This window comes from Gossypium hirsutum, chromosome A12, assembly GCF_007990345.1.
Source record: "Gossypium hirsutum isolate 1008001.06 chromosome A12, Gossypium_hirsutum_v2.1, whole genome shotgun sequence".
Classification (NCBI taxonomy): Eukaryota; Viridiplantae; Streptophyta; class Magnoliopsida; order Malvales; family Malvaceae; genus Gossypium; species Gossypium hirsutum.
The window spans coordinates 92,252,587-92,279,944 of NC_053435.1; the positions used below are offsets into that span (position 1 = coordinate 92,252,587).

At 34.2% G+C, this 27,358-nt stretch overlaps 1 protein-coding gene and 1 pseudogene across 1 annotated transcript; one reads left to right on the top strand and one right to left on the bottom strand.

Moving 5' to 3' along the window:
* Positions 1–1,166: 1,166 nt before the first annotated feature.
* On the top strand, positions 1,167–21,854 carry LOC107917415 (dynamin-related protein 1C-like; annotated as a pseudogene).
* Positions 21,855–24,159: 2,305 nt separating this feature from the next.
* Positions 24,160–27,040, bottom strand: LOC107918113 (adagio protein 3). Its single transcript, XM_016847630.2, has 2 exons — positions 26,675–27,040; positions 24,160–25,989 (listed from the first exon to the last, which is right to left on the bottom strand). The coding sequence occupies exons 1-2, from the start codon at positions 26,950–26,952 to the stop codon at positions 24,384–24,386; spliced, it is 1,884 nt and encodes a 627-aa protein (XP_016703119.1). The 5' UTR covers positions 26,953–27,040; the 3' UTR covers positions 24,160–24,383.
* Between the last annotated feature and the right edge of the window lie 318 nt (positions 27,041–27,358).

The window sequence follows — 27,358 nt, forward strand, 5'->3', positions numbered from 1 at the left end:
CATGTCACGTTGTGTTGCGACACGTGATAACTTTAATTAAAAAAATAGGGTTTGTTATTTTTTATGATTTTTTATAAAATTTTACAATTTTTATACGATTTTTATAAAAAAATCTAATTTTTATATTTTTATTAAAATTTAATAATTTTTCTAAAACTTATTATTTAGTATATTTTTTTCTAATTTTTAATAAGAGTAGGGGCTTAATTGGTTTTTTGAAAATTTTTGAGGGTCTTTTTTATGCATTTTGAAGTTCAAGTACCTAACCGAGTGAAAAAAGTATGGGCTTAATTGTTTTTTTAAAAAAGTTTGAGGACCTTTTTGATGTTTTTTGAAAGTTCAAGTGTTCAATTAAGTGCAAAAAAAAGGAGTGACTTAATTACTTTTCTTGAAAAAATTTGAGGATTTTTTACGCCCTTAAGCCAAATTTAATTCATTGGCTTTGAGTTTGAACTTTTAGAAATTGTAATTAAGTTTAATTTTATTGATTGAACTTGAGTAATTTACTTAAATTTATCTATTAAAATAAAGTTATATTAATCAATTAAATTTTAGTTTGGTAGGCATTGATATTATTACCGATGCAGGTTCGGACGCTCTAACGTATGTGCAAATTGGTAGGGATATGAATAGTTGTATTAAATTTTTTAAAGCAAATTTATTGTTAAATTTTTAGTTTCTTGTTGCAATGATATTTTCCTAAATAATAATATTGTTATTCATAATTTTTTTATTTTAATTAATAATGGTTTTTAATATTTAATTAATATTTTTTTTATTTTAATTAATAATGGTTTTTAATATTTAATTAATAATTTTTTTGTTTTAATTAATAATTTTTTATTTTAATTAATAATTTCATTTTTACTGTCACTATTTATATAGTAATTATGGCATACAAGCTTATGGTGTAGTGTTATAACTAAAAAAAAAGATATTTTACATTTTAATTTTTTCTAAATTAGAAATAATTTTATAAATATTAAATTTATAATTGATTAACATACAGAGCAGGGTTTAATAGTTAAATATCCAAACAGAGGATTAGTTTTAAAAATAGCACATTTAAAGTTTTTTTTTTATCTTTTTTGGCCAGAGTACATATACAGTTGAGAAAAAAACAAAGCACATATAAATATAAATAGTCAGCCATGCAAAACATCACTTTCGTTAAAAATTGTTTCGCCGTTTATTATCGTCCTCTCTCTCTCTCTCTCTGAATCAAAACTTCCATTTCCAAATTTTGTAATCCGACGTAGGAGCATCCATTTCGATCCCACATTGTCTTCTCCAATCCAAATCCCTCTATTATTTTGGGTAAAAAATGGCGACGGTGACGAGCTTGATTGGGTTGATAAACAAGATCCAAAGAGCCTGCACCCTCCTTGGCGATCATGGTGGCCAAGGAATGTCTCTCTGGGAAATTCTCCCTTCTGTTGCTGTTGTTGGTGGCCAGGTCAAAATTCCTTTTTAATCCATTTATTTATTTATTCACGTTTTGTTTTTACACAATTGTCTTCTTTCTTTTTTTTTCAAATGGAAAATCAGAGTTCTGGAAAATCTTCGGTTTTGGAGAGTGTTGTAGGGAGAGATTTCTTGCCTCGTGGATCTGGTAATTTTTTTTTTATTTCTTTTCCTGGAATTTGGAATTTTAATAATAGAATTTTAAAAAAAGGAAAAATAGAACACTTAAATGTTGGTTCTTGGTACTTAAAAGATCTTTTTTTTTTTTTAAGTAAACAATTATAATGCAGTTTTATCACTTATTAGTTTAGCTAAATATATCATTTGAAAGGTGTTATGGATCATGACTAAATTGGAAAGGATCCACCACGATCTGTATTCTAGATTCCATATCATGCTTATGCTGTGATTTATGATTAAAAATGACATCCACCCATATACCATGCGAAGTTGGTTATGATGAAGAACGTACTCCTTTCAAAATCTAACTCCTTGTTCTTGCTCTATAAGGCATTGTTACTCGGAGGCCATTGGTATTGCAACTTCATAAGACAGAATCTGGGACTGAATATGCAGAGTTTCTTCATGCACCAAAGAAGAGATTCACTGATTTCGGTATTTCCATCATGGTGCTCGATATTCATTTAAACTTTTGAATTTGTTATCTATCCATCTTCTCGAAATTATTAACTTACTTTTTGGTGTTTATGTTGCTTTCTTGGGTGATCCATGCATGAAATTCATTAACTTCTTTCTGGGGATGGGATAAGTTTATATGTACCAGAGACCGAATAATAGGACTTCTTTGATACAGAAGTGCAACATTTTTTTTATGCTGGGACAGAGTTCTATCCTGTGATTTATAGGATATAGACTGAGTTTGAGATTTGTGTTCTTCTGGATTAATCTTCAGATGCAATGTATATGTCAAGTATTGCATTATGTTACTATAGACAGCTTCTTTTTCCATCACTTTTTGAAGTAACAGTGCTTGCCCAGGAATCCAGTTATTTGATAAAAAGAAAAGAGAACAAAAATCCTTCCATTCCATGATTGAGGTATAATTTATAAAAAGAATTTTTCAGTTGAGTAGAAGAAACAATCATGGCATTCTTGTAAGAGGCTCTGCAGTTGTAGCTCTGAAGGAGTGACATTAATTCGGAATCTTCTATAAAGTCTACCAGCGTAAACCATATTGCGTTGGCTTCATAAATGTTAGGTTTGATTGTTGCAAACCATGACAAGTGTTGCGTTGGTATCCTATTTTGGGTAATAATCAGAGATTGATGGTCATCCCATGCAACAAAGCACTTAATAAGCCTCGAACAACCATGCAAGTAGCTGTGTAATGGTAAATTCAGACTGCAGAGTAATAAGCTTGAACAATTTCCTCCAAGATGAAACTGTTTTCTTTCATTTCCTCACCAACATTATTGTTGCCAGTTTCTAGTTCCTTAATATATCTTCTCCATATATCCATATAATGACTGTTTACTTTAAAAATGATTTTGCTGCCCCATATAGTTGGTCAGATTTTTTTTTTCCATTACTCATTTCTTTTCATGTTCTTGATTTATCAAAATTCAGGTGATTTTATTATTAATAACGAAAATACTGTTTATGCAGTTGCTGTTCGTAAGGAGATTGCAGATGAAACAGATCGAATAACTGGGAAGACAAAGCAAATCTCTAATATTCCAATTCACTTGAGCATATATTCTCCAAATGGTCTGCACTTATGCCACCCTCTTAACTATACAATGAACGAAGTTTTTCTTTTCTTTTATCAGATAACCAGATACAATAATGCATATCTACTTCCATTATCAACTTGAGCATATATTCTAGTGGATCATTCTACTGAGCACACTAAATTGTGCTCTTATTATAATATTGTTCCATTATCAACTTTGATGATTTAGTCATCGAAAAATGGAACATGGGTGAATTTTTTTGTTTACAATTATACAGGAACTGAACACATTTGTGGAAATTATGATTCTACTGTCTCCATCCCATTTGTATTGTGATACCCTTCTCTCTCTCTCTCTTGTTAAATATTGCTCAATCAGTTGTTTGCTCATTCCTTTGTTGTTCCTCTGAGGAAAGTAAAATTGGGGACAAGTACGCCAGGTTTTCAAGTTTTAAGGGCCAAATATAACTGGATGTTTTCCTCTCTAAATATATACATGAAATAGAGAATAAAACTGCTTGTCTAAATCATAAATGTAATTTCCATAAATATGACTCTCTTCATCGATTGTTGCTCATCATACACTTTTGAGTACGATCATGTCATGAGGATCATTACCTGTTAACAGATAAAAGTGCATTGCGTCAAAACTCATACCAAGTACTTCCATCAGGAGTTTCTTTGAAGGAAACCCGGTAATGGTGGTGTTCTGCACCTCTTGGTAGTACCTCTTTGCCTGGAACTTATATATGGCTTTGCCACTGTTTCATTTTAACTGTGTGACAGTGTGTATTGTTGCATTATGATTTGGTTTTTGATGAGATTTTGTTCCTATGCTTATTCTTTTAGTTCTTGTTTTCTTAAGTCCCCCGTGGTAAAGTCTTGATTTCCTTTTGGTTGATCATTACGTCTTTGGTTAAGCCTTTTAAGGTGTTTACTGGTTCGATTTCTATGACTATAATGTGTCTGGTTTTATTTGGCAGTTGTCAACTTAACACTTATAGATCTTCCTGGGTTGACAAAAGTTGCTGTAGGTAATAACAATAGTTTTTATTTTTTAACAAACTATGATTTGATCTCCCTCTAAGCACGCAACACAGAATCATTAATCGTGAAGGACGTGTCTATGGTTTTTGCAGAAGGACAGTCGGAGACTATAGTCGAAGATATTGAAAACATGGTGCGTACTTACGTTGAAAAGGTGGGTTACTTGACTTTCTGATATCTTGAAGGGTGACGTAGTCTTTTCAATGCTAGATGTATTTGGCTCGGATATACGATAATCTTACAACGAACAAGAAAGATGAACTCAATCAAAAGTACGAACCTGTAAGTCTGGGAAACAAGTGATCATTGTAGTCTATTATTTATCCCAATTTGAGAGAATACGACGATTATCTAACACACAATGAAAAGATGGATAGACACAGAATTTGACCAATTAACCCAGGATGGATTAAACTGCTATGTCCTAATTAGTACATTCACAATGATAAAATGGATAGATTAACCTGCTATGTTTAATTAGGAACATATGCACAATGAAAAGATGGATAGACACAGAACTTTTTGTAACCATTTGATTCAGGATAGATTAAACTGGTACATTTCAATTAGGAATAGATGCACAACTATACAATAGATGATTATTAGACTGGTTTAGACTTCCACATTTCACAGACATTGTTTAACGATCAATTTTCATTAATAAAAGGGTTAAGTCATTATTTGGGGCTTGAATTTGGCAATTTTTTTACATTGGTGTCTGAAATTTTTTTTTTGTCCAAGTCCAGATCTTGACAATTGTTTCTACATTGGTATTTGAACTTAACAAATTTTCCCACATTGGGACTTGAACCTTTTTCTTGTTCAAGTTAAACCCTGAACATGGCAATTATTTTCATATTGGGTCCTAAACTTTAGGTTTTCAAGGACTAAAAAAAATTTAAGTCCCAATGTGGGAACATTTGCCAAATTCAAGGTCTAACTTGACCAAAAATAGTTCAGATCTCTATGTAGGAATAATTATCAAATTCAATGCCTAACTTGGACCTAAAAAAATTTCAAGCCCCAGTGTGAGAAAAGTTACCAAATTCAAGCCTCAAAATGTGATTTAACCCTTAATAAAATTGTCAATGTGTGATATGTCTCTCTACCATGGAGCAGTGATGGAACTTCTATATCATTCAATCTTCGGGTCTAATAGGTGCCACTTCGCTAAATAACTCATCCTTACAGGGAATATGGCCATTATTATGATATTATAGGATTACTATGTTTTCACCATAAATTTTCTCTGTTTAGATTTATCTATAGGTAATAGGAGCCATTGCTGACTAAGATCGATCAATTATAATCACAAGTTTACCTCCTTAGTTGCTATCAAATTTTCAAATCTGTTTAAAGTGTCTTTAAAGTTCCTAGCATGGTGCCAACCAATGCTGGTTCTTCTAAAATGGATTAAGATGATAACAAACTTGTTGATCATCCTATCTAAAACCAAACTGAGAATAGATAGATAGTCCATAAACATTGGCTGATACCGCTTAATACTTCTCCCCATTTATAGGACCAATACTAATAATTGAAACAAATTGGCATCACCTAAATATAATAAGATTATGAGAAACCTCAAACTTAAGTGGTACAATTTACAGTTTTCTCACGTTTAGGCATTGTTGAGCATCCAACCTCAATCCAATTGGAAATAGAAGAGGCACAACTATAATATACGACTTCATGAAACCTAATACTTAAGAGAATTACATAACATTCCCCATTTATAGCTCATATTGCCTACATGTGAACAACCACAGTAGGGGTCGTGTACCTTATATACGATTAGGCGAGAAGAACAACATTACAAAACCTAGGTTTTTATACCAACAACCACACCAGAGGCCGTGCACCTTAAATAGGATTACGCAGGAAGAGCAACATTACAAAACTTGGGTTTAGATACCATGTTCAGCATCTGACCTTAACTCAATTGGTAATAGGTGAAATGAAGGAATGAGAGGGACGCGTGTGGAATAGGATCGCAAAATTGTTCAAGTCGCAGCTCTGGCCTAGGATTCTAAACGAACAGAAAAACACTTAGCTCAACTCAACTTGAAATGCAAACAATCCAAGTCAGAATTAGAAGAGCAGCAACAAAAATCAAGTAACAAAAGAATAGGGAGACTGTTGAAGTCAGCTCCCATGTAGCAGCAAAGGTGGCCATGCAGGGAACGTGCTTCAACAGCAAATTGGTGCAGCAAACTGAAGCTATCCATTTAGTTTCTTTAATTGAATGTTTTGTATTTAGTTAGGATCAAACTTAGTTGGTAGCTGCATTTTGATGTAACTAAGTGATGAATGGCAAGTTTAGGTAGCTGTTTATGTATTCAACCAAGTTTACCAAGTTACTAGGCAAATTAGTGGTGTTAGGTAAGTTATTAGGTGGTAACTTGTTTGTTTTGCTAATGTAATCCCTTATATGTATTGGCATCATGTCTCTTTAATATAGTTAATGAAAATTCAGCTCATTTTCATTCAAAATCTCTCTTTCTTTTCTGTTTTCCATTGCAAGTTTTTGATTGTTTCTGCTGCAAGCCTCGAGACTTGCTGTTTAAGCAAGCTGAAATCAGCTTGTTGCTGTCTCTTGCACCAACAATTGGTATCTAGAGCCCTTGTCTTAGTGGACCTGTTGTTTCAAACCAAGAAACCTGATGGCTTCTTCAGGATTTTCACCAGCAGCCCCACCAGTCTTCAATGGAGAAGGCTTTCACATATGGCTGGTCAAGATGAAGACTTACCTACAGGCCTTCGATCTGTGGGAAGTTGTCAACACAGATACTGAGCCAGCACCATTGAGGGCTAATCCCACAGTAGCTCAGATCAGGCAACATGCTAATGAGAGGACCAAAAGGCACAAAGCCATGTCCTGCATCCAAAACTGTGTGTCAGATGTCATCTTCACCAGAATCATGGCCTGTGAGACTCCAAAACAGGCCTGGGATAAGCTTAAGGAGGAGTTTCAAGGCACTGAGAGAACAAGGCAACAGCAGCTGTTGAATTTGAGAAGGGATTTCGAGAACCTAAAAATGAAGGAAGAAGAAACAGTGAACCAGTATGCAAACAGAATCATGGCAGTGGTTAACAGTATAAGGCTCCTAGGTGAGCACTTTGATGAGGCAAGGATAGTGGAAAAAGTCCTCTCCACTTTGCCTGAGAGATATGAGGCCAAGATATCCTCTCTAGAGGACTCAAGAGACCTTGCTACCATCTCTTTGACTGAGTTAATCAACACCTTCTATGCTCAGGAACAAAGAAGAGCTAGCAGAACTGAAGACAACCAGGAAGGTGCATTCAATGTCAAGGCCAGAGAAGCCTCGAGTATCAATGCTCCTAGAGGTAAAAAGCCTTGGAAAAGCAGACCTAAGCCTGATGCTGCAAGGAGCAATGACCAGCCCTGCAGACATTGCAAAAAGCCAGGTCATCCAGAAGGTAGATGCTGGTTCAGGCCAGATGCAGTATGCCAATACTGCAAGAAGAAAGGCCATGTTGAAAGGGTTTGCAAAAATAGAACCAAGCCAAGGCAGAGCCAATTTCAACAACCAAAGGTTGAAGCTCAGGTAGCTGAGGACAGTAGTGACCAAGAAGAGTAAGTCTTTGCTGTGTCTTGCTTAGCTGCTGAGAAGAAATGCTCAAAAGGCTGGTTATTGGACAGTGGTTGCACTAACCACATGTCACCAGATGCCTCCTTGTTCAAAACCTTGGATAGAAGTTGCAAAACCAAGGTCAAGGTTGGAAATGGTCAGTTCATAAGGGCTGAAGGAAGAGGAGAGGTGCTGATAAGTACCCCTACAGGCAACAAGATTATTCCAAATGTGCTTTTGGTGCTTGAGATTGACAGAAACCTTCTCAGCATAGCTCAATTGCTCGAGAAAGGCTATTCTGTTGTGTTCAAGGACAAACAGTGCCAGATTGCTGATCCAAGTGGATCAAGCCTAATGAATGTCAAAATGACTGACAAATGCTTTGAGGTGCACTGGCCAAATGACTTAAAGTCAGCATACACAGCTTCTGTTGATGATTCCAAGCTTTGGCATCAAAGGCTCGGACATGCCAACTTCAGATCACTGGCTCGAATGGCCAAAGAGGGCTTGACAGAAAACTTTACCAGCTCAGTAAAGCATAATGATGTGTGTGAAGTTTGCCAAATAGGGAAACAGGCAAGACTGCCATTTCCTACAAACTTAGCTTGGAGAGCTTTTGAAAGACTACAGCTGGTGCACTATGATGTATGTGGCCCAATGAGAACTGAATCACTCAGCAAGAACAGGTATTTCATCCTCTTCATTGATGATTTTACAAGGTTTTGCTGGATTTTCTTCTTAAAACACAAGTCTGAGGTAGCTCAAGTGTTTGTGAAGTTTAAAACTGTAGTAGAGACAGAAACAGGTTGCAAGCTGAAATCGATAAGGTTAGACAATGGCACTGAGTACACTTCAGCTCAGTTTCAAGCCATTTGCAATGATGCTGGTATCAAACAACAGCTTACAAATGTATACACACCTCAGCAGAATGGGGTATCAGAAAGAAAGAACAGAAGCTTGATGGATATGGCCAGGTGCCTGCTGTTTGAGAAGAAACTGCCCAAGACCATGTGGGCTGAGGCAGTAAACACTGCTGTCTACCTTCAAAATAGGCTTCCTACCAAAGCTCTTGCATCCAAGACACCTTTCGAGGCTTGGTTCGGTTTCAAGCCTTCATTGGCACATCTGAAAGTGTTTGGTTGCCTGTGTTATGCATAAAAACCAACAGCAAACAGAGACAAGCTCTCTGAAAGGGCTCAACCAGGTGTTCTTATAGGCTATAGCTCAGTTAAGAAGGGCTACAGGGTGCTGGATCATTTGACAAACAAAGTCCAAGTGAGCAGAGATGTCATCTTTAATGAGAAGGCTTGCTGGAATTGGGAAAAGAGTAAACCAGAAGCTGCTTCAGAAGACCTGGTGCCTAATCAAGCTGAACTCGAGCACCTTGGTCCTGAAATGGATGTTGATGATGTACCTGTGAGAGGCACAAGGCCCCTAGATGAGATTTATGAAAGAGCACAAGTTGCTATAGCAGAACCTAGTAGTTTTGAAGAAGCTGAAGCAGATGAAGGTTGGAAACAGGCTATGGTTGATGAAATCAACATGATTGTGAAGAATCAGACATGGGAGTTGGTTGAAAAGCCTGCCAACAGAAAGACCATTAGTGTAAAATGGGTCTATCGAGTGAAGCACAATGCGGATGGAAGTTTAAACAAGCTAAAGGCCAGGCTAGTTGTAAAGGGCTTCAGTCAAAGGTATGGTCTGGACTACTTGGAAACATTTGCTCCAGTAGCCAGACTCGATACAATCAGATTGCTGATTGCAGTTGCTGCTCAGAACCAGTGGACAATCCACCAAATGGATGTCAAGTCTGCATTCCTCAATGGATTCTTAGAAGAGGAGATATACATCGAGCAACCCCCAGGTTTTATAATGCCTGGTAAGGAACATTTGGTGTATAAGCTAAGAAAGGCCTTGTATGGCCTAAAACAGGCCCCTCGAGCCTAGTATGCTCGAATTGACTCATACTTGGTCAGTTTGGGATTTGAAAGGAGTGCTAGTGAACCAACACTCTATGTTAAGAGGAATGGAGCTGAAACACAGCTTATTGTGTCACTGTATGTTGATGATCTTCTAGTGACTGGAGGAGACAAGTTTATGTTGGCAGATTTCAAAACAAAAATGAAGGAAATGTTTGAGATGTCAGACCTGGGATTGATGACATATTTCCTAGGAATGGAAGTCAATCAAGTAGAAGGAGGAATCCTCTTGAAACAAAAGACATTTGCCTTGAAAGTGCTGGCTAAATTCTCAATGGAGAATTGTAAACCAATGAGCACACCAATGGCTATTGGCATGAAGCTATCGAGTCAAGAGGAACATGAATCTGTCTGTGAAACAGATTATAGAAGCCTTATTGGCTGTTTGTTGTATTTGACAGCAACAAGACCTGATATTCTATTTGCTGTGAGCTTTCTGTCACGATTCATGCATTGCTGTAATCAGCAGCATTATAAAGCAGGAAAAAGGGTTCTGAGGTATATCAAAGGTACCTTGAACCATGGTATATGTTTCAAAAGGGTCAAGGAGTTGAAATTGATTGGCTATACAAACAGCGATTGGGCTGGTTCAAAAGAGGACATGAAGAGCACCTCTGGTTATGCTTTTACACTTGGCTCTGCAATGATTTGTTGGAGCTCAAGAAAACAAACAATGGTGGCTCAGTCAACAGCTGAAGCTGAGTATGTAGCAGCTGCTAGTGCTGTTAATCAAGCTGTGTGGCTGAGAAAAATTTTGAGTAATTTAAACCTACAGCAGAATGAAGCAACTGTGATACATTGTGACAACAAGTTAGCAGTTGCTATTGCAAAAAATCCTGTCTTCCATGGTAGGACAAAACACTTCGATATTAAACTGCATGTGATAAGGGAGATGGAACAAGCTCAAGAAATTGAGCTGATTCATTGCAGTTCTGAAAATCAGATTGCTGATATCTTCACAAAGCCTCTTGGTGTATCAAGATTTCTAAGCCTAAAGAGGGAACTAGGAGTCTGCTGCATAGAAGCTGAGGAGGAGTGTTGAAGTCATCCCATGTAGCAGCAAAGGTGGCCATGCAGGGAACGTGCTTCAACAGCAAATTGGTGCAGCAAGCTGAAGCTATCCATTTAGTTTCTTTAATTGAATGTTTTGTATTTAGTTAGGATCAAACTTAGTTGGTAGCTGCATTTTGATGTAACTAAGTGATGAATGACAAGTTTAGGTAGCTGTTTATGTATTCAACCAAGTTTACCAAGTTACTAGGCAAATTAGTGGTGTTAGGTAAGTTATTAGGTGGTAACTTGTTTGTTTTGCTAATGTAATCCCTTATATGTATTGGCATCATGTCTCCTTAATATAGTTAATGAAAATTCAGCTCATTTTCATTCAAAATATTTCTTTCTTTTCTGTTTTCCATTGCAAGTTTTTGATTGTTTCTGCTGCAAGCCTCGAGACTTGCTGTTTAAGCAAGCTGAAATCAGCTTGTTGCTGTCTCTTGCACCAACAGAGACCGAATTAAGAATTAAAGCTCTTGAAGGAATCCAAGTCAATTAAGGAAACACTTGTTCTTGATGAATGTCAAACGAAATCAAACTGCCAATTAAGTGAAAACAAACGGTTAGAACATATTTGAAGAATAAAGACTAAAACCGAATGAAATCACAAGAAAGATTAAAGGGAAAGTTCAGATAGACAAGAACAATTGAAACCCCAGTATTCGAAGTGATTCAGGCGTCATTGATGAAGAAAAAGTTGTCGAATTGATATCTAAATAAAAGAAACAAAACAAATTAGAACTTAAATGAAAACAAATGGAAAAAGAAACCCAACAGCAAAGAAAGGTAGGAGCAGCCAAAAAAAGTCCAAGAATGAGTAGAACAAGGTTTCACAGAAGAGAATAAATTGTTCTTGAACTCTAAAGAAGCCTCTAAGCATATTGAAACAAAAATAACAAAGCAATTTAGTAGAATGAAAAATTAAGCCGAAACCAAAGTGTTTTGTAACAAAAGATTTCAAACAACAAGAAGAGCAAAAGAACTCTTATTTTTGGATGATTTTCTATAAGAGAAGATAAGAGAATGCCCTCTTGATTGAAACAAGACTTAGAATTAAGTAAATTCAAATATTAGATTCAAAATAACAAGATCGAAATGGAAAAACAAAGAAAAGAAAAGCGATGGAAAAGGTGAGATTGGCCTCTAGAAGCCCTAGTAAACATAGGAAACAAGGTGAATCTTGTAACACCCTAAACCCATCTCCGTCACCGGATTAGAGTTACAGAGTATTACGACACATATTGAAACATTTAACATCATTAAACCATTCATATATTAATCTAAATATCAATAATCAAAACTAAATATTATTCATAGCATAAATACATTTAAGGGCCTAAAATCGAATTTACGGGACCCTAAAAATAATTTGAAAACAACCAATGACTAATTTGAATCAAAACAGAAAAACATAACAAATTTTGAAAATTTTGTTAACAGGGGTCACACGGCTATGTGACAGAGCTCAGACCGTGTGGCTTAGGGACATAGTTGTGTGGCTACCTCACACGTCTGTATGCTCAAACCGTGTAACTAACTTTGGTCGTGTGAAAAATCCTGCACCTATTAATAAGGCACACAGCTGTGTGACAGTCTGTGCTCTAAGCCGTGTGCACCTTAAAAAGCTTCCAAAACAAGACAAACTTTCATCCTAAACTTAGGTACCGAACCAAATCAAAATTAAACATTTCCATGCTTTAAAGACACATTTAAACAAACTTAAAATATGTCAAAACATTCAACCTAAGTGCCTAACCAATGTATCATCATTGAAACCACAATTCAATTATCAACCTCAATTCACATGTCACACCAAACTAATTTGCATTCAAGTTCATAAGATCATACATATAGCTAATGTCAAACTTACTATTTCTTATTATTCATTCACATTCATTCATACCATTATTCAAACATTTATATAAGTTTTATATCAAATGACCAAAACAACTTTATATGAACATATTCACACCAAGATTAAAGGCATATACACAAGCAAGCTAATACTAATCTTAAGCATCTTTGCATCAATCTCATATGTAACACATGTAGTAAATATTTAAAACATACAAAAAATACACCTATTACATGTCATATAACCTAAAATAAGCATACCAAAATCTATCAAAATGTATCTAGATAGTGTGATCTTCAAGTTGATCCGATCACCCAACTCCACAAAAAATTATCTACAAGGAACATGAAAAATGACACGAGTAAGCTTCAATAGAGCTTAGTAAGTTCAACGGTTGATTAAATAAAACTTACCGTATAAATATAGCTATTTCATTAACAAGATTAAAAAATAATAAATCATGTCAATCACAATCACTCAACAGGTGAGTTTATACACATAAATATATACAAGTTGCAAAATATATTTATTCACATGAGATCATTCAATATAAAGTCACGATATACATTCAGAAGACCATGTAAACACTTATAAGATTTAATAACATGTCATATAACCATTGGAAAGTTGCCCGATGAACGGTATAAACAGGTTCGGATATGCGGTTAACCATTAAAACACACTAGAACGCTCAAATGAGCCAAGCCAACCAAAAACATACATGAGCACCAAGTGCCAAGCCAGTAGGCTTTACATCTGCTCTCAAAAACACACCAGAATCACTATAAATATAACATGATAGTCCGCAAAAAAAGTTGGACATCGGTATATTCAATAGTAAGTATCAAATCAAAAGTCATTATCTCATCGCAAGTCAACCTCGTACCGCGCGCAATATAACCTATTGGCATGCCAATTGTATCCTATCCGATGTTCAATTTATTGTCTTGCCTTGTATCAGTTTATAACAACAATTCCAACATATAAAGATATATTTAACATATCACAACTCAAAATTCAATATAATATTGTAAATTATATCTTATAAAACCATATGAACTTACTAGGGCTAAACTGCAGAATTAGTAAAAGTTTAAGGACTAATCAACAACTTTCCCTTTTCCTTAATTATCAACTTGATCTTGATATATAAAATAGTTTATTTCATTTTATTAGCTTCAATTTCATATTTTATTAAATTTAGTACATAGTCCTTTTTATTTATAATTTTTTATAATTGTCTCAAATTTTTACATTTTATTTAATTTAATCCTTAATATTAAAACAAGCTAATTTTCACAATTAGCTCGTATACTCGTTTTTGCTAAACGTTCAACCCTATATAAACAGCCCTTAAATTATGAATTTTTTTTCAATAAAATCCTTCCAATTTTACATTTTATCTATTTAATCCCTAAACTTAAAACGATACAAATTTACTTTACAAAATAGTTCAAATCCATCATTAGGCTCAAGCATAAACATTAAGAAAACTCCAAAAACAATAATAGTGAATTTTTAAAACTTTAACAGTATTACAAATTAGTCCCTAAACTAGCTAAATATTATTACAACGATCCTAAAAATGTAAAATTCATGAAAAATGAATCTCAAATAAACTTACATGCAAAGAAAATAGCAATACCGAAGCGGCTTAAAATCTATGGATTTTCGGTGGAGAGACTTAAAATGGAAGAGATGACAACCTGTTCTTTTCTTTTTTACTTTTATTTTTTTAATTATTTTAACTTTATTTTAATTAAAATTCCTTACAAAACTTACTAATGCGGGCCACTATCACCACTTATGGTATATTTGCCATTAAGATCTCCTATTTAACTATTTAAACCTTTTAACTAATAATAATCAATATTGATTAATTTTTACATCCTTTATAATTTAGTCCTTTTTTAATTAACCTATCAAACATCAAAGTTTCTTAACCAAATTTTAATACTATACTAATGATCTCGTAAATATTAAATAATTAATATTTACACACTAACACGTCAGAATTGTGATCTCGAAACCACTATTTCTGATACTATTAAAAATTAAGTTGTTACAAATAGACAATCCCCAACTCTAATTTCCCCTTCAAAGCTTGAAAATGATTTAAAAGTGGATGATCAATGAATGAATAAATGGGGGAGGGAGGAGATTTGGAGTGTGTCAACTAAGCATGACAACTTATCAAATAACAAACTATTAATATGTGAAAGTAAATCTAAGTGTGAAATTGAGTGAGAAATTTGTCCAAGGGTCTAAATGGGTCCTTCGGTCGAATTTTTACATGTTGATCCACCAATTAATTAAAATTGGATAAAAATTTTAAAATATTTACAAATTGGTCACTTTGATAATTTGATTTGATATTCAAATAAGTCTTTCTTGAAACTTCATTATGGCTTTTGGATATCCCATTGATTGGTTTTCAAGAACTTGGACTTATGATTCATTCACTTCCGAAATTGGCTCTCGTACATGTAATTCATCACACACAAGTTTTAAGATTCGGTTTCTTGAGTGAAGAATTTCAAGATTTGAAATCTTGATTTTCTTGATTCTTGAAATCTCCAAAACTGTATAATTGGACCGAGACTCGTTCCTTGATTTTTTGGAAAACAAGAAAGTGAATTTTGATTTTTTTTCCTTTGTATGCGCGTCTAGGGCCTTTGTAATCTCGTTCACTCTTACTTTTAATTTATTTGACCTTTAATCTCATTATTGAGCCTTGAGGTAGTATAAACTAATTACGTTCATGAATCTAAAATTGGATGTTGAGACACGCATAATGTAGTGAGTCATCTTTAATACAAGCCCACAAGAAACCTGATAGTTTATAGCTGAAGTATAACCCCACTTAACATGCGTGACCCAGACAGTTAAAAAAAAGCGTTTTACACGTGGAGAAAAAGACTGGATCATAAACATCAAAGGACAAACAACATAAAAAATTGTGCAAGAAACAACATTTTGCTTTGACAACATATTATGCCATCAGACTGAGAACAACTGATCTTAGTTTTGGCCCTAATGTCTTCAAAAAACAACATTTAGATTGTCTTTTGGCCCTAATATAACATCTCTTGCACCTTCATTATGTTTCTTACAGAGTTTCAGTTTGAAATTTTCAATTTTGTAGCCTAACTGCATCATATTGGCCATTTCTCCTGCTAATCAAGACATTGCCACTTCAGATGCCATAAAGCTTGCAAGAGATGTTGATCCGTCAGGTATTCTAAAAATTAGCTTTATGCATGTATACTCCTCTGAAGCATTGCTATGCAATAGGAATTGTCCAATGAGCGAGGAGATTAACATTTTTTCATAATATTTTCAGGTGAACGAACTTTTGGTGTGCTAACAAAACTTGATCTTATGGATAAGGGAACAAATGCCGTGGACGTATGTATTTAACCATACATACCGCATCAGTTCCTTGATCATAGAAAGCATGCATAATATCTACTGCAAATGTTATATCTACATAGCAGTTTAGACAAAATCATCCTCAATGGCATGGAACATTATTACCACCTAAGTCCATGGTTTATGCCATCTCTTCTTATGTTCTAAGACATTCCTCTTGGAACTATTTCTTTCATTTTATTTTTCTTTTGAATGTAGTATATACTTGTGTATGGTTGTGTGGCATTGGTGCATCATGATACTAAGATGTAACATCAGTTAGAAAAACTCCCATGTAGATGTTAAACCCATAAACATTATAATTACTCGATATAAGTCTTTCAGGTTCTAAAAGGAAGGGCATACAGGCTTCAACATCCTTGGGTTGGAATTGTTAATCGTTCTCAAGCTGACATAAATAAGAATGTTGATATGATTCTTGCTCGTCGAAAAGAGCGTGAATATTTTGAAACAAGCCCTGATTATGGGCACTTAGCAAGTAGGATGGGATCAAAGTATCTTGCAAAACTATTGTCTGAGGTCCTTTTCAACTTTTTATTTTAGTTATTTGAATTAATTTTAATATTAATAACTCACAAAAGCTTGTACATCTCTCTAAATGAGTCCTTATCTTTATTTTTTTATACTCTTCTATTGCAGCATTTAGAGCTTGTTATCAGGCAGCGCATACCAAGCATCATTGCTTTGATAAATAAGACCATTGATGAGCTCAATGCAGAGTTGGACCGTATTGGCAGGCCTATTGCAACTGATGGTGGGGTAAACAGTTTAGATCTTTCAGAACCGGCTTGCTTAGTCTTGAACGGGATACTTCCTCAGTCTAGTTCACTTTAGTTATATTAAATGTATGTACGGGCCCAGTTATACATGATTTTAGAACTCTGTCGTGCATTTGACCGTGTCTTCAAGGAGCACCTGGATGGAGGGTAAGGGTAAAGTACATAATTTTTAGCTTTTTAGTACTCAGCATTGAAACTTCTATACTAGTTCGTCTTGATTTATTTTTTTCCAGTTTACACCCGTAGTTCTTATCTCAAAATTTCTACTTGCTAATTTCAATCTCTAAGTAATGAGAATGAGACGTAATTCCTTAGAACATTCCCGTATTGGGATGTGTCTAGTGATTATAAGACTTGCAATTAAGGAAACATATCATGCAATCAAATAAAGCTTCAGTTCTGACCTAAGACTATCGGCTATACTTAGGAATTAGAAAGTCTTTCTAGTACGGTTACTAGTCGGTGTTGTCTGTTTGGCTCTTGTATGGAGTATCTCCAACTCTTAGAGACAGTCAACTATAAAAATTAACATACATAAAAAGTTCTATGACATTACTGTCTTATCTTATGAAGTATATTTTCTATTAATGTGGTTAGCTGTGCCAGTTCCTGTAGTATAATTCTAAAAACAGTAAGTAATTGGTTCAGGCGACCTGGTGGGGATCGGATATTTGGAGTTTTTGACAACCAATTGCCAGCTGCTTTGAAGAAACTACCCTTTGATCGTTATCTTTCATTAAAAAATGTCCAAAAAGTTGTCACAGAGGCTGATGGCTATCAGCCACATTTGATAGCTCCAGAACAAGGATACAGAAGGCTGATTGATGGTGCTATCAGCTATTTCAAAGGGCCGGCTGAAGCCTCCGTGGATGCCGTAATGTTCTTACTTGTGTTGTAGTTGGGATAACTTTCAATTCAGAGTCATGAACTTATGATAGATGCAAACAGAAATTACTTTTACATCGAATAAACACGCTCAAACAGACACATTGTTATTACATTTGGTTCTGCTAAAATAGTCAAGTGATTCCTTTGTAGGGGTAAACGGTGAGCATTTGTGAGTTTTTTTCCCTTGGACTCTTCAAAAGTTCAATCATATGTGTTTCTAGTTGCACACAAAATGCTAGAGAAACTTGAAGGAAATAAGTAGTTACTGAAACTACAAGTTATTATCTACTAGTTCTTACTTTCTCGCTAGGGATGGCAAAGGAAACTACAGGTTGAACTTATTATTATTACTGTAGAGATTAAAAAAAGAATAAGACTATATCCGTCAGAGAACTTCCAAGAGGGGAAAAGGCCAAAACCTCTTAGACATGAGAGGGCTTATGCTTTGGCATCCTCTATGAAGGTAGATTTGTAGTAAAGGGTTTTCAAATATTTGAGGTTTGTGTTTCTAAGCTTTTTTTCCCCTCTCCCTCCTATTTGAAATGGTGTAGCTTCTTGAAAAGAGTATCAAACTTGACTAAGGGGACCTATTTAGGATCACATTGTATGGTGTTGGTTTGTCATGTAGACGACCAGGAAGATTTATAAGAACTCTTGACGCATGCTATTTGTGGATGTGGAAATCAAGGGATGAAGACTAGTATTTGGTAAAAAGTTTTTGGGAGTAATTATGTTGATTGAGGTTTGTTACAAATATTTTAGTAATAATTTATTGACTAATGGTTGGTAGAGATAATTTATAAGTATTGCATCTTGTAATAATGCCCATTATTAGGATCTAATAATATCATGCTTTGTGATAATTCCCTGTCTTTAGGAATTTAGCAAGTATAAATAAGATTCTTTTTTTTTCTCTCTCTAAAAAATTCTCTTTCATCCTCTTTCTCAACAAACTCGTTTTCTCCCAAATTTCTCTTTCTTATAGGATTGGTCCTCACAAGTCTAGCTCTAATAAGAGGGTCATTTGAGCCTTTGTTTCTATTTGTGTGTTGCTACTTTTTATTATCAATGTCTATTGATTCTTTTCTAAGTTTGTTAAAAGTAAAATTATTATATGACTTTTATTCTGACTGTTGAATGCCATGTGCTTTGATCTTTAGGTGCACTATGTATTGAAAGAACTTGTAAGGAAGTCGATAGCTGAAACACAGGTAGACAAATCTTGGTGCAGTATTTCTTGTTTTGTGTTATCAGTGTGAAAGTAGAACTTAATCCCACTGGCATTTTTATATATTTTTTGTCATATACTTTGAAGTCGCAGCAAGCTGTTGAATTTACAAGAAATCTTGCATCTCGTTCACTTCATATTAAAGCGGATTACTATAGGCTTATCATCCGAGGTTAAACAAAATATTTTACCTTAACGAATACACAAGTAATTCTTCTAATTATGACATTTTTCTTGAGTTGGAAGAAAAGAATCTAGATAACGAGGACAATAAAAATGAATTCAGCTACAATGACAATCTACTGCTTCCTTTCAATAAAAATAAAAAGATGATTTCTAAAGTTTCTTTCTGAAATGATTCTAACTACTTATTGGATTACTGTAGATAACATGCAACTTCAATTTAAATGCAGGAATTGAAGCGATTTCCATCGCTTCAAACTGACATAGCTACTGCTGCAAATGAATCTTTGGAAAAATTCCGTGATGAAAGTCGTAAGACAGTTTTACGGCTAGTGGAGATGGAGTCCAGTTACTTGACAGCCGATTTTTTCCGGAAGCTTAATGCTGAACCAGAGAAGAACCTAAACCCATCTGACAAGAAAAAAAAATGCAGAACCAGACAAGAATCCAAACCAATCTCACACTGGTGACCGTTTAAATGAAAGTTATCTCAGAAGGATTGGTATATGAACTTTTATATGTTGATCTTTTTTTAGCTCAAATTGACATACATGGTGATCTACGATCCACTAGCACTTAATTTAGACAAATATTTCAACAGGATATGACCTTCCAAATACAATTAAAAACTTGGAAAATGTCGAGCCTGCCTGTGTCAAGTTATAGTTCCTAAATTCAAGCTATTCTTGGAATTAAGGAAATTCCTTGATTCTAACATTATCAGTCCATTTTAGTGGTGATGGTTTCTCCTTAAGATGTTGAATTGCTGACTTAAACTTTGTTGCTTGGTACAGGATCAAATGTTAATGCTTATATAGCCATGGTTTGTGATACATTGAGGAATACTATACCGAAGGCGGTGGTTTATTGCCAAGTCAAGGAGGCCAAGAGGTCACTGCTGACCAACTTTTATGCCCAAGTCGGAAGTAGAGAGGTAAATTATTTTAAAATATATTACACTTTCAACTATGTTGCACTAACTTTGTTTGAAGAGGTATCAATGAATATGATACTCCAACCATCTTTTAAATATGTGAAAAAATCTACAAAAATTGATACCTAAATTCAAGTAACATTCGAGAAATTTGAATTTAAGAGTATACTAGTTATTTGTGGGGTCTGGATTCAACTTATATGTTGCTTATTTTGGTATACTTTATTAAGAAATTTAAGGTATACTTTATTGAGAAATTTAAGGTGGGTAAAACTTGATTCGATTCAAAAAATAAATTTATATTTTGAGTTAATCGAATTGAGCTATTCGAGTTAACTCGAATAAATAATTCGAGTTTCGAATTCGAATCGAGTTGAATTTTACAACTCGAATCATTCAAATAACAGATTGGTGTAAATACCTCTTTGTCCCTGCCAATTTTGAAAATGAATAAATTAGTTTCTCTCAAGTCTCCACAAAAATTATAAAAAAAATTCAAAGTAATTTTTAAAATATTTAAAATATTTATAAAATTTCCAAAAAAATTATATTTTTAAAAAAAATTATAATAATTTTAAAAAAAAATCTAAAGAATATACAAAGAAAGTTAAATTTTTAAAAAAAAATTAAAATAATAATTTTGAGACCTAAATAAGTTAATTAAGATCATAATAAAGTATCTTCTTTTTTTTTTTGAAAAAGTTTTCAAATATATATAATTTCAAATTTATATGCTCTAACATGGAATTAGTTATATTGTAATATGACTTTATTTTAACATGTTTAATTTTTATAACTCGAATAATTTCACTTGATTCAAAAAAAATTCATATCAAGTTAAGATGACAAAATAGGACTCATCAACTCTATTAACACAAAAAAATTTCCCTTAGAGAAATCAAGTTAGTTTCAATGTTATTTAGACCGTTCATTTTCCCTGAGTATGAAAATATGATCATTTAAATATATGAAAAAGCTTTAAATAGATTAAGGAGACGTCAAATATGAAAAATTAGATTAATTCTCCATTTAGATTGCATTGATTTCTAGAGAACAAACTCATGAATGCATATAGATCAATTGCCATGTAAAACGAGGTTGAACCTCAAAAATTATCAAACATACAAAATTTGTCTTTATATAAAAGATCTAACTTAAGAAAATAGTGGGTGAACTAATAGCTACATTACTTGAATTTAGATATGAGTGTTAGAAACTGAGTATGTGGTGAGATGAGTTTGATTAAAATATTTTAAATTTCTAGAAAGATCCTTTGAGTTGTTAGATTTGACTATTCATGCTTGTATTGTGATTGCATATTTTCTCGCTTAAAATATTTCATGATTTTTTTATGGGTTACTATAAATTTTACCATTTCGTATGTATTGGTGTGATGTTGTTATGCTAAAAATGGTGTGGGGTGCAGAAGGAAAGACTGAGTGCAATGTTGGATGAAGACCCTCAACTGATGGATAGGCGAATTCAGATTGCCAAACGTCTGGAGCTTTACATATCCGCAAGAGATGACATTGATGCTGTCTGTTGGAAGTGATTCCCTTTTCTTCTCTCTATTATTCCCATAGATTTTCTTTTTCTTTTTCTTTTTGGTCTAATTTCTAAATCATAGCAATCTTTTAAAAAAATAAAATTCAAACTGCTCTGCTTCATTTGAATGATAATTGAGATTGATTTGAATATGATAAAAGAATAGTTTTTCAATTGGAAATCGATTAGTGTTATTTTTTTGATATGATAATATCAACTTCGATCGACCAAAAATGCATAAAAAAATTTTAAACCCAAATAAGTTGAAAAAACAAATCTTCCAAATAAAATGGCCCATGCATATTTCAAATATGCCACCATCGCGTTATTTATTTTATATCAAGGTAAATTACGCCAATAGTCATCTAGGTTTCATTTCAATCACTCAATTTTAGAAAAATAATAAAATAGTCACTAACGTTATCAAAAATTGACAAATCAACCATTTATTAACATTTTCTATTACTATCTTAACTGGACCGCTGATGTGGCAAGTTAACTAGCTGATATGGCCAAGTAACTTGCCACGTTGAAAACCTAATTAACCCAATTAGCTAACGTGGCAAATTGACATGGAATTTACCCAAAATTTACCTAAAATAGGGCCCTGAAAGGGGAAAAAATTTTGGCAAATGGAACCTAGAAAAGCTCTTAGCTATTATGAAGCTTGATTTTTTCCATAGTAGGAAAATTGAAAATCGACAGTGAAAATATTGAGATTGGTATCAAAACTGTTGGTTGGGCTAACATCAAGGGAGATCTCATCACGGCCCATTCATCGGCATCGGTTTGGTCGGAGCTCCTGCTTGTGGCGATGTTATGAAGCATCAAATAAAAATTGACGACAAGTCAGCAAAAACAAAAATACCAAATAGTAAGCATCCAAAATCAAACCAACAAAAAAAGAACAAGAATCCCAAATTGGCTTGCATCAAAAGAGAGAAGAAAAAAAATTAAATTAAAAAGAAGAGAATCAAAAGAGAAGAAACACACACCCATTTCAGGTTTTGTGAGTTGGAGAACTCAAGCCAGTTTGATAATCCGAGTGGTCAAGAGTCATAGTTGGTCGATGAAAAGCTGTGGCCGAAATATGGTGGTGATCAGACGATGGACAGCGAAGATTTGTTGAAGCCTTGTTCGAAGCTTTAAGGTTTTAATCTTGGTATTTTAAAGGCCTATTGGGAAATCTGAAGTGAGATTTGAGAAGAGACAAAGAGGAGCCATTTGGTGATGACAATTGGCCAGATAAGGTCATGAATGACTGCGGCTAGAGTTAAAAAAAAAAAAGAAGAAGAAGAGAAGAAAAAAATGGATAGAGATTCAACAAATAGAAGTGAACTGAGTGATGGCTCTACCTTGGAGGAACAAAACGGTCGTAGCTAAGATATGTCCATTTCTTCTTTTTCTTCTTCTCTCTTTTTTTTTTCTGCTACCCAGCTAGGGCTATAAGGTTGTTTAAATGACAGCTAACACTCCATTAAATGTCATGTCACTTTTTCGTTAGGTCTATAATGAAAAATAGTTAAAAGGACAATTTTTTCATTTTTCGAGAGTAATTTTTTGTCAGCTACATCAAAATTGAATGAATGTTAGTATAATTTACCTTTTATATTATTTGGGTAAAAACCCCTAACTAACTAAGCAAATAATAAAATATTATTATTTCTACAACCCTTTCCTTGTATCATTTTAAATTGTTAATCAAATATCAAATGCACAAAAAAACTATCAAAAAAATATTACTCAATTGAATTTTCAAAAAAATATTGTTCAATTAAAATAAATCACAAAAAAAACTATTAATTAAATATTATTCAATTGAAATAAATTAAAATATAATGAAGATTGATATCCTTTATCAATGCAAATAAAAAATTGTTATTAATATATTCAATTGGAATGTGCATAAAATTAGTTTAATGATTTTAATAAATAGTGATAATTATATCTATTAGTTATGGTCAAGAACAGTAGTGCTACACATGTAAGAAAACAATTTGGATAAATTCACACTTACTCTAATAATTTGGATACATTTGTACTTTTTAAAGAAAAATAGCTTTTAAATATAATTTTTTTAGATATATGCATTTCTTTTTATTTCCTGTTATTCTCACATCTAAATTTTAAAAACTACAGTAATAGATAAAATAATTTCTCATTTTAAAATACCAAAATGTATAATCATCTCGAATCCTCCCTTAAATGAGTAAGAAAACTCTATACATATAAAAGGCAGATTAATGTGTATAATCATTTTTAAATATATTTTAATCTATGCATTCAAAACATTTTTTATATAATATAATCATCTTAAATCCATTAATATAAATAATAATATTTTAATAATTCAATTACAATGAAGAATGATTAAATTCATCACGCAAAAAAATTATCAAAGCATATAAAGTTACTTTATTACACATATAAAGTTTTATTGATTGAGAAAAAAATATGAAGGTGGATGCTAGTAATGCGCCTAAAAAGACATAAAGGGTCATAAAAACTTTTATGTAATGTTATCCGGAAAACACTGAATATAAAAATCAAAATGAAATGGAATATATACAGGCATTAAAAACACACACACAATGCACCAAGACCAAACAAGGCAAACATGGAAGGCGTCCAGTAAAAAATTGTGGAAGAAATCACCTCACATACAGTTGTGTTCGGTAATGGTGATGACCCATGAGTTTTAAGTTCTAAATCATGAATCCAAGTCTTGCCTGCTTGCTAAGCGCAACTCGTGCAGTTCGTTGAGTAGCCATTCCTCCCCCGTCTGTCCGCCTAATACCATGACCCTAGTCCCTCCAACCACACACGTACTATGACCCCAAGCAAATTTCGGTGGTTGCCCAGGAACATTCAGTGTCCTCCATGGTGGTTTCTCCTCTGAAGGATCAAGAAGGAAGAGCTGAGAAGGAGAGTGCAACCCAGCGACTGAACCACCAAATATAATTATCCTCCCACAAGGCATGCTTACTGCAACATGATCAAGTCGAGGAGGAGGTATGATGGCATTTTGGTTACCAACGCTGGTGAAGGCACTACAGTCTAGTTGCCTCCATTGTGGTTCTTCATCCTCCAAATCAATAGTGTAGGCCTCACCTGATCGCAGTTGCAAGTTCCCACTCTTTGCCAACCCTCCGAACATAAGAATTTTAGTTCGACTGTAAACCGAAAGTGAATGACCTAACCTAGAAGGAGGTGTCCATGATGATGGAATCTCTTTCCATGTTGGTTTTTCAGTAGTGAGATCCAGAAGGTATGTGTCACTTAGAAGCACCCCAGCATCCGTACACCCACCAGAAACAACCAACTTAGAACCATCGACCGTACACGAGCTATGCCAAGATCTCGGGAGAGGGGGGGTTCCACCAGATACTTCTCTCCATGTAGGTTGCTTGGCATCCAAGTCAAGAACAAAAACATCATTGAGCAACCCTTGCCTTCCACATCCTCCGAATACCACCAACCATGAACCATTCAGGCACGAGAGAGTGTGGCCCCAGCGCCCAGGAGGAGATGATTCCACACTCACCCGTTGCCACTCCGGATTTGCAGCTTCAAGATTGAGAACAAATGTGTCGTTCATTGGCTGCATGTCGACTCCCTCCCCTCCAAAAAGGACAAGACGGTTCCCTGCGGCACATGCACTAAAGTTGCAACGAGAAGGCTCTACTGCTCCTCCAACAGTCAGTTTCCTCCAACAAACAGCCTCGAGAGTGGTCAGTTCTCGGGCAAGACGTCCCCACCCCAACTTCCTAGTCATCATATCCAGTGTACCAGTGACTTCCTTTCCCCAGGCATTCTGACATACCATCTTCCTCACATGCTCATTTTTAGTTAGTTGACGTATCCTTCTGCAGACGGATCCAATAGAAGCAACATCCCTTGGTGTCAATCGTGATAAAATGTTATAAGCCAAGACTTCATCAGAGAGTTGGAGTATCCCACATATTTCTTGATGATGATTAAACAGTGGATTTCTACTCAAATAAGAGTATTTAGATGACTGATCCAACTGCTGCTTACAAGTCTCTTTGAAAACCGGATATGAAACATGGTTCAGATCCAGTTTTGCTTCGGAATAAACTTGAATACCGATAACATGTGTAACAATTCCATCATCATCACGTATAGGTGCAAGTTTTAACCTGTTCACCAATGGAGTGCCATCCTTCCTGAAATTCAGAAGCTCCCCTTCAAATTCAATACCTTCCTCAAGACATCTTCTTATCTCGGAAACAACAATAGGATCAACCAAAGGGTGCCGTCTTTGAGCACGTCTGTCTCTATACTGTAAGAAACGACTAAAAGAAAACAAAAGAATAAAATCCAAAAAAGGGTCAATTTATATCTTCTGAAATAGGAGCTTTCTAAGAGATGAGAAAAACAACACGCAATAAGGAAACATGAATGGAGTATGCTTTAGGGCATATAGAACAAATCAACAATATTAAACGAATCGGCTAATATTCATGATCATTGAAGAATAGACAATTATTGCAATTTTATCAAAATGATAATTTAATGGAGCAATAAAACTTGTTAAAAATAGCTTCAGTTTCTATATATGATCTATTAGAGTTTAATTAGATCAAATACTCCAATTCAGTTGACGCCTATGTTTCCTGAGAGTATCTCAAGTTGTCTATATATTTACATACTCATAAAATGTAGGATGCTTTTAAAAAAAATGAAACATGCATTATTAATGATATTATATAGTGATGAATAAGAACTAGTTTTATGTTAATTTACTAAAATTTTAGCTTCATACCATCAAATGAGTAGAATTAACTCTATTAGATAAACAGTCACTGTCTACATATTCTGATCAAGTTTGGATATTGAAACTTAGAGTAACAAATTAAAAACTCCATAAATAATAAACTTTCATTTAAATTCACTCCAAAAACAGATCCGTGAACTTTATGTTTAAACCCAAAAAACAGAAAAATTTACTTGAGATAAAAAAAATTAAAAGTATCTTACCAGTTGCGACCAAGGACTTCGTCCGCTCGGTAACCCGTGAAAACCTCGAAGACTTTGTTGACATAAATGACGGGAAAATCAGGTTCAAGAGCATCGGAAACAACGAAAGAAGTCGGAACTGTAGGGTAATACATCAGCCTTGGCTTCAAAGGAAGCTCGCTCTTTACTTCATCTTCATCGTCGCCTTCTTCTTCCCTTCGTTTAAGCTTGTGGTCTTCATCTTTCGATAAACGCTGCCGTTTTCCACTGCTTGGCGTCACTTCTTCTCCTTTAGACATTATTTGCTTTCTTTTTTCCCTCTGTTTTCCTATGGGAATGTTGTGGGCTTTACTTCTCCCATTCTTCGAGATTTGTTTTGCTTTGTTGGAGATATTTTTGGAGATATTTATGTGTATAACTTTTATTACCCATAATGCCCTTCTTTACCTATACTTTTTGCAAATCTTGCCTTCATTTGAATCGAAAATACAAATTAATATTTTTAAGAACTAGGAACATCCCAACTCTGGATATTTGCCCCTTTATTTTAGAAAAAAGAAACTGCGGATACACCTATTTCAAGCCTACCTAAATAAACTGATTTGAAATTTTGATACACCAAGAAATTTTACAAAATTTTTAAACGTATTTAAATCTTTAATTCAAGCTTGAATTTGATATTTGACAATCCGTTTTATCAAGAAA

What these genes read in the sequence shown, in the direction of transcription:
- LOC107918113 (XM_016847630.2), bottom strand. Translation starts at nt 26,952, where the DNA reads ATGTCTAAAGGAGAAGAAGTGACGCCAAGCAGTGGAAAACGGCAGCGT. An exon ending in GAAGTCCTTGGTCGCAACTG is followed by an intron (nt 25,990 to 26,674) that starts GTAAGATACTTT and finishes GTTTTCTTTTAG; the next exon opens with TCGTTTCTTACAGTATAGAG.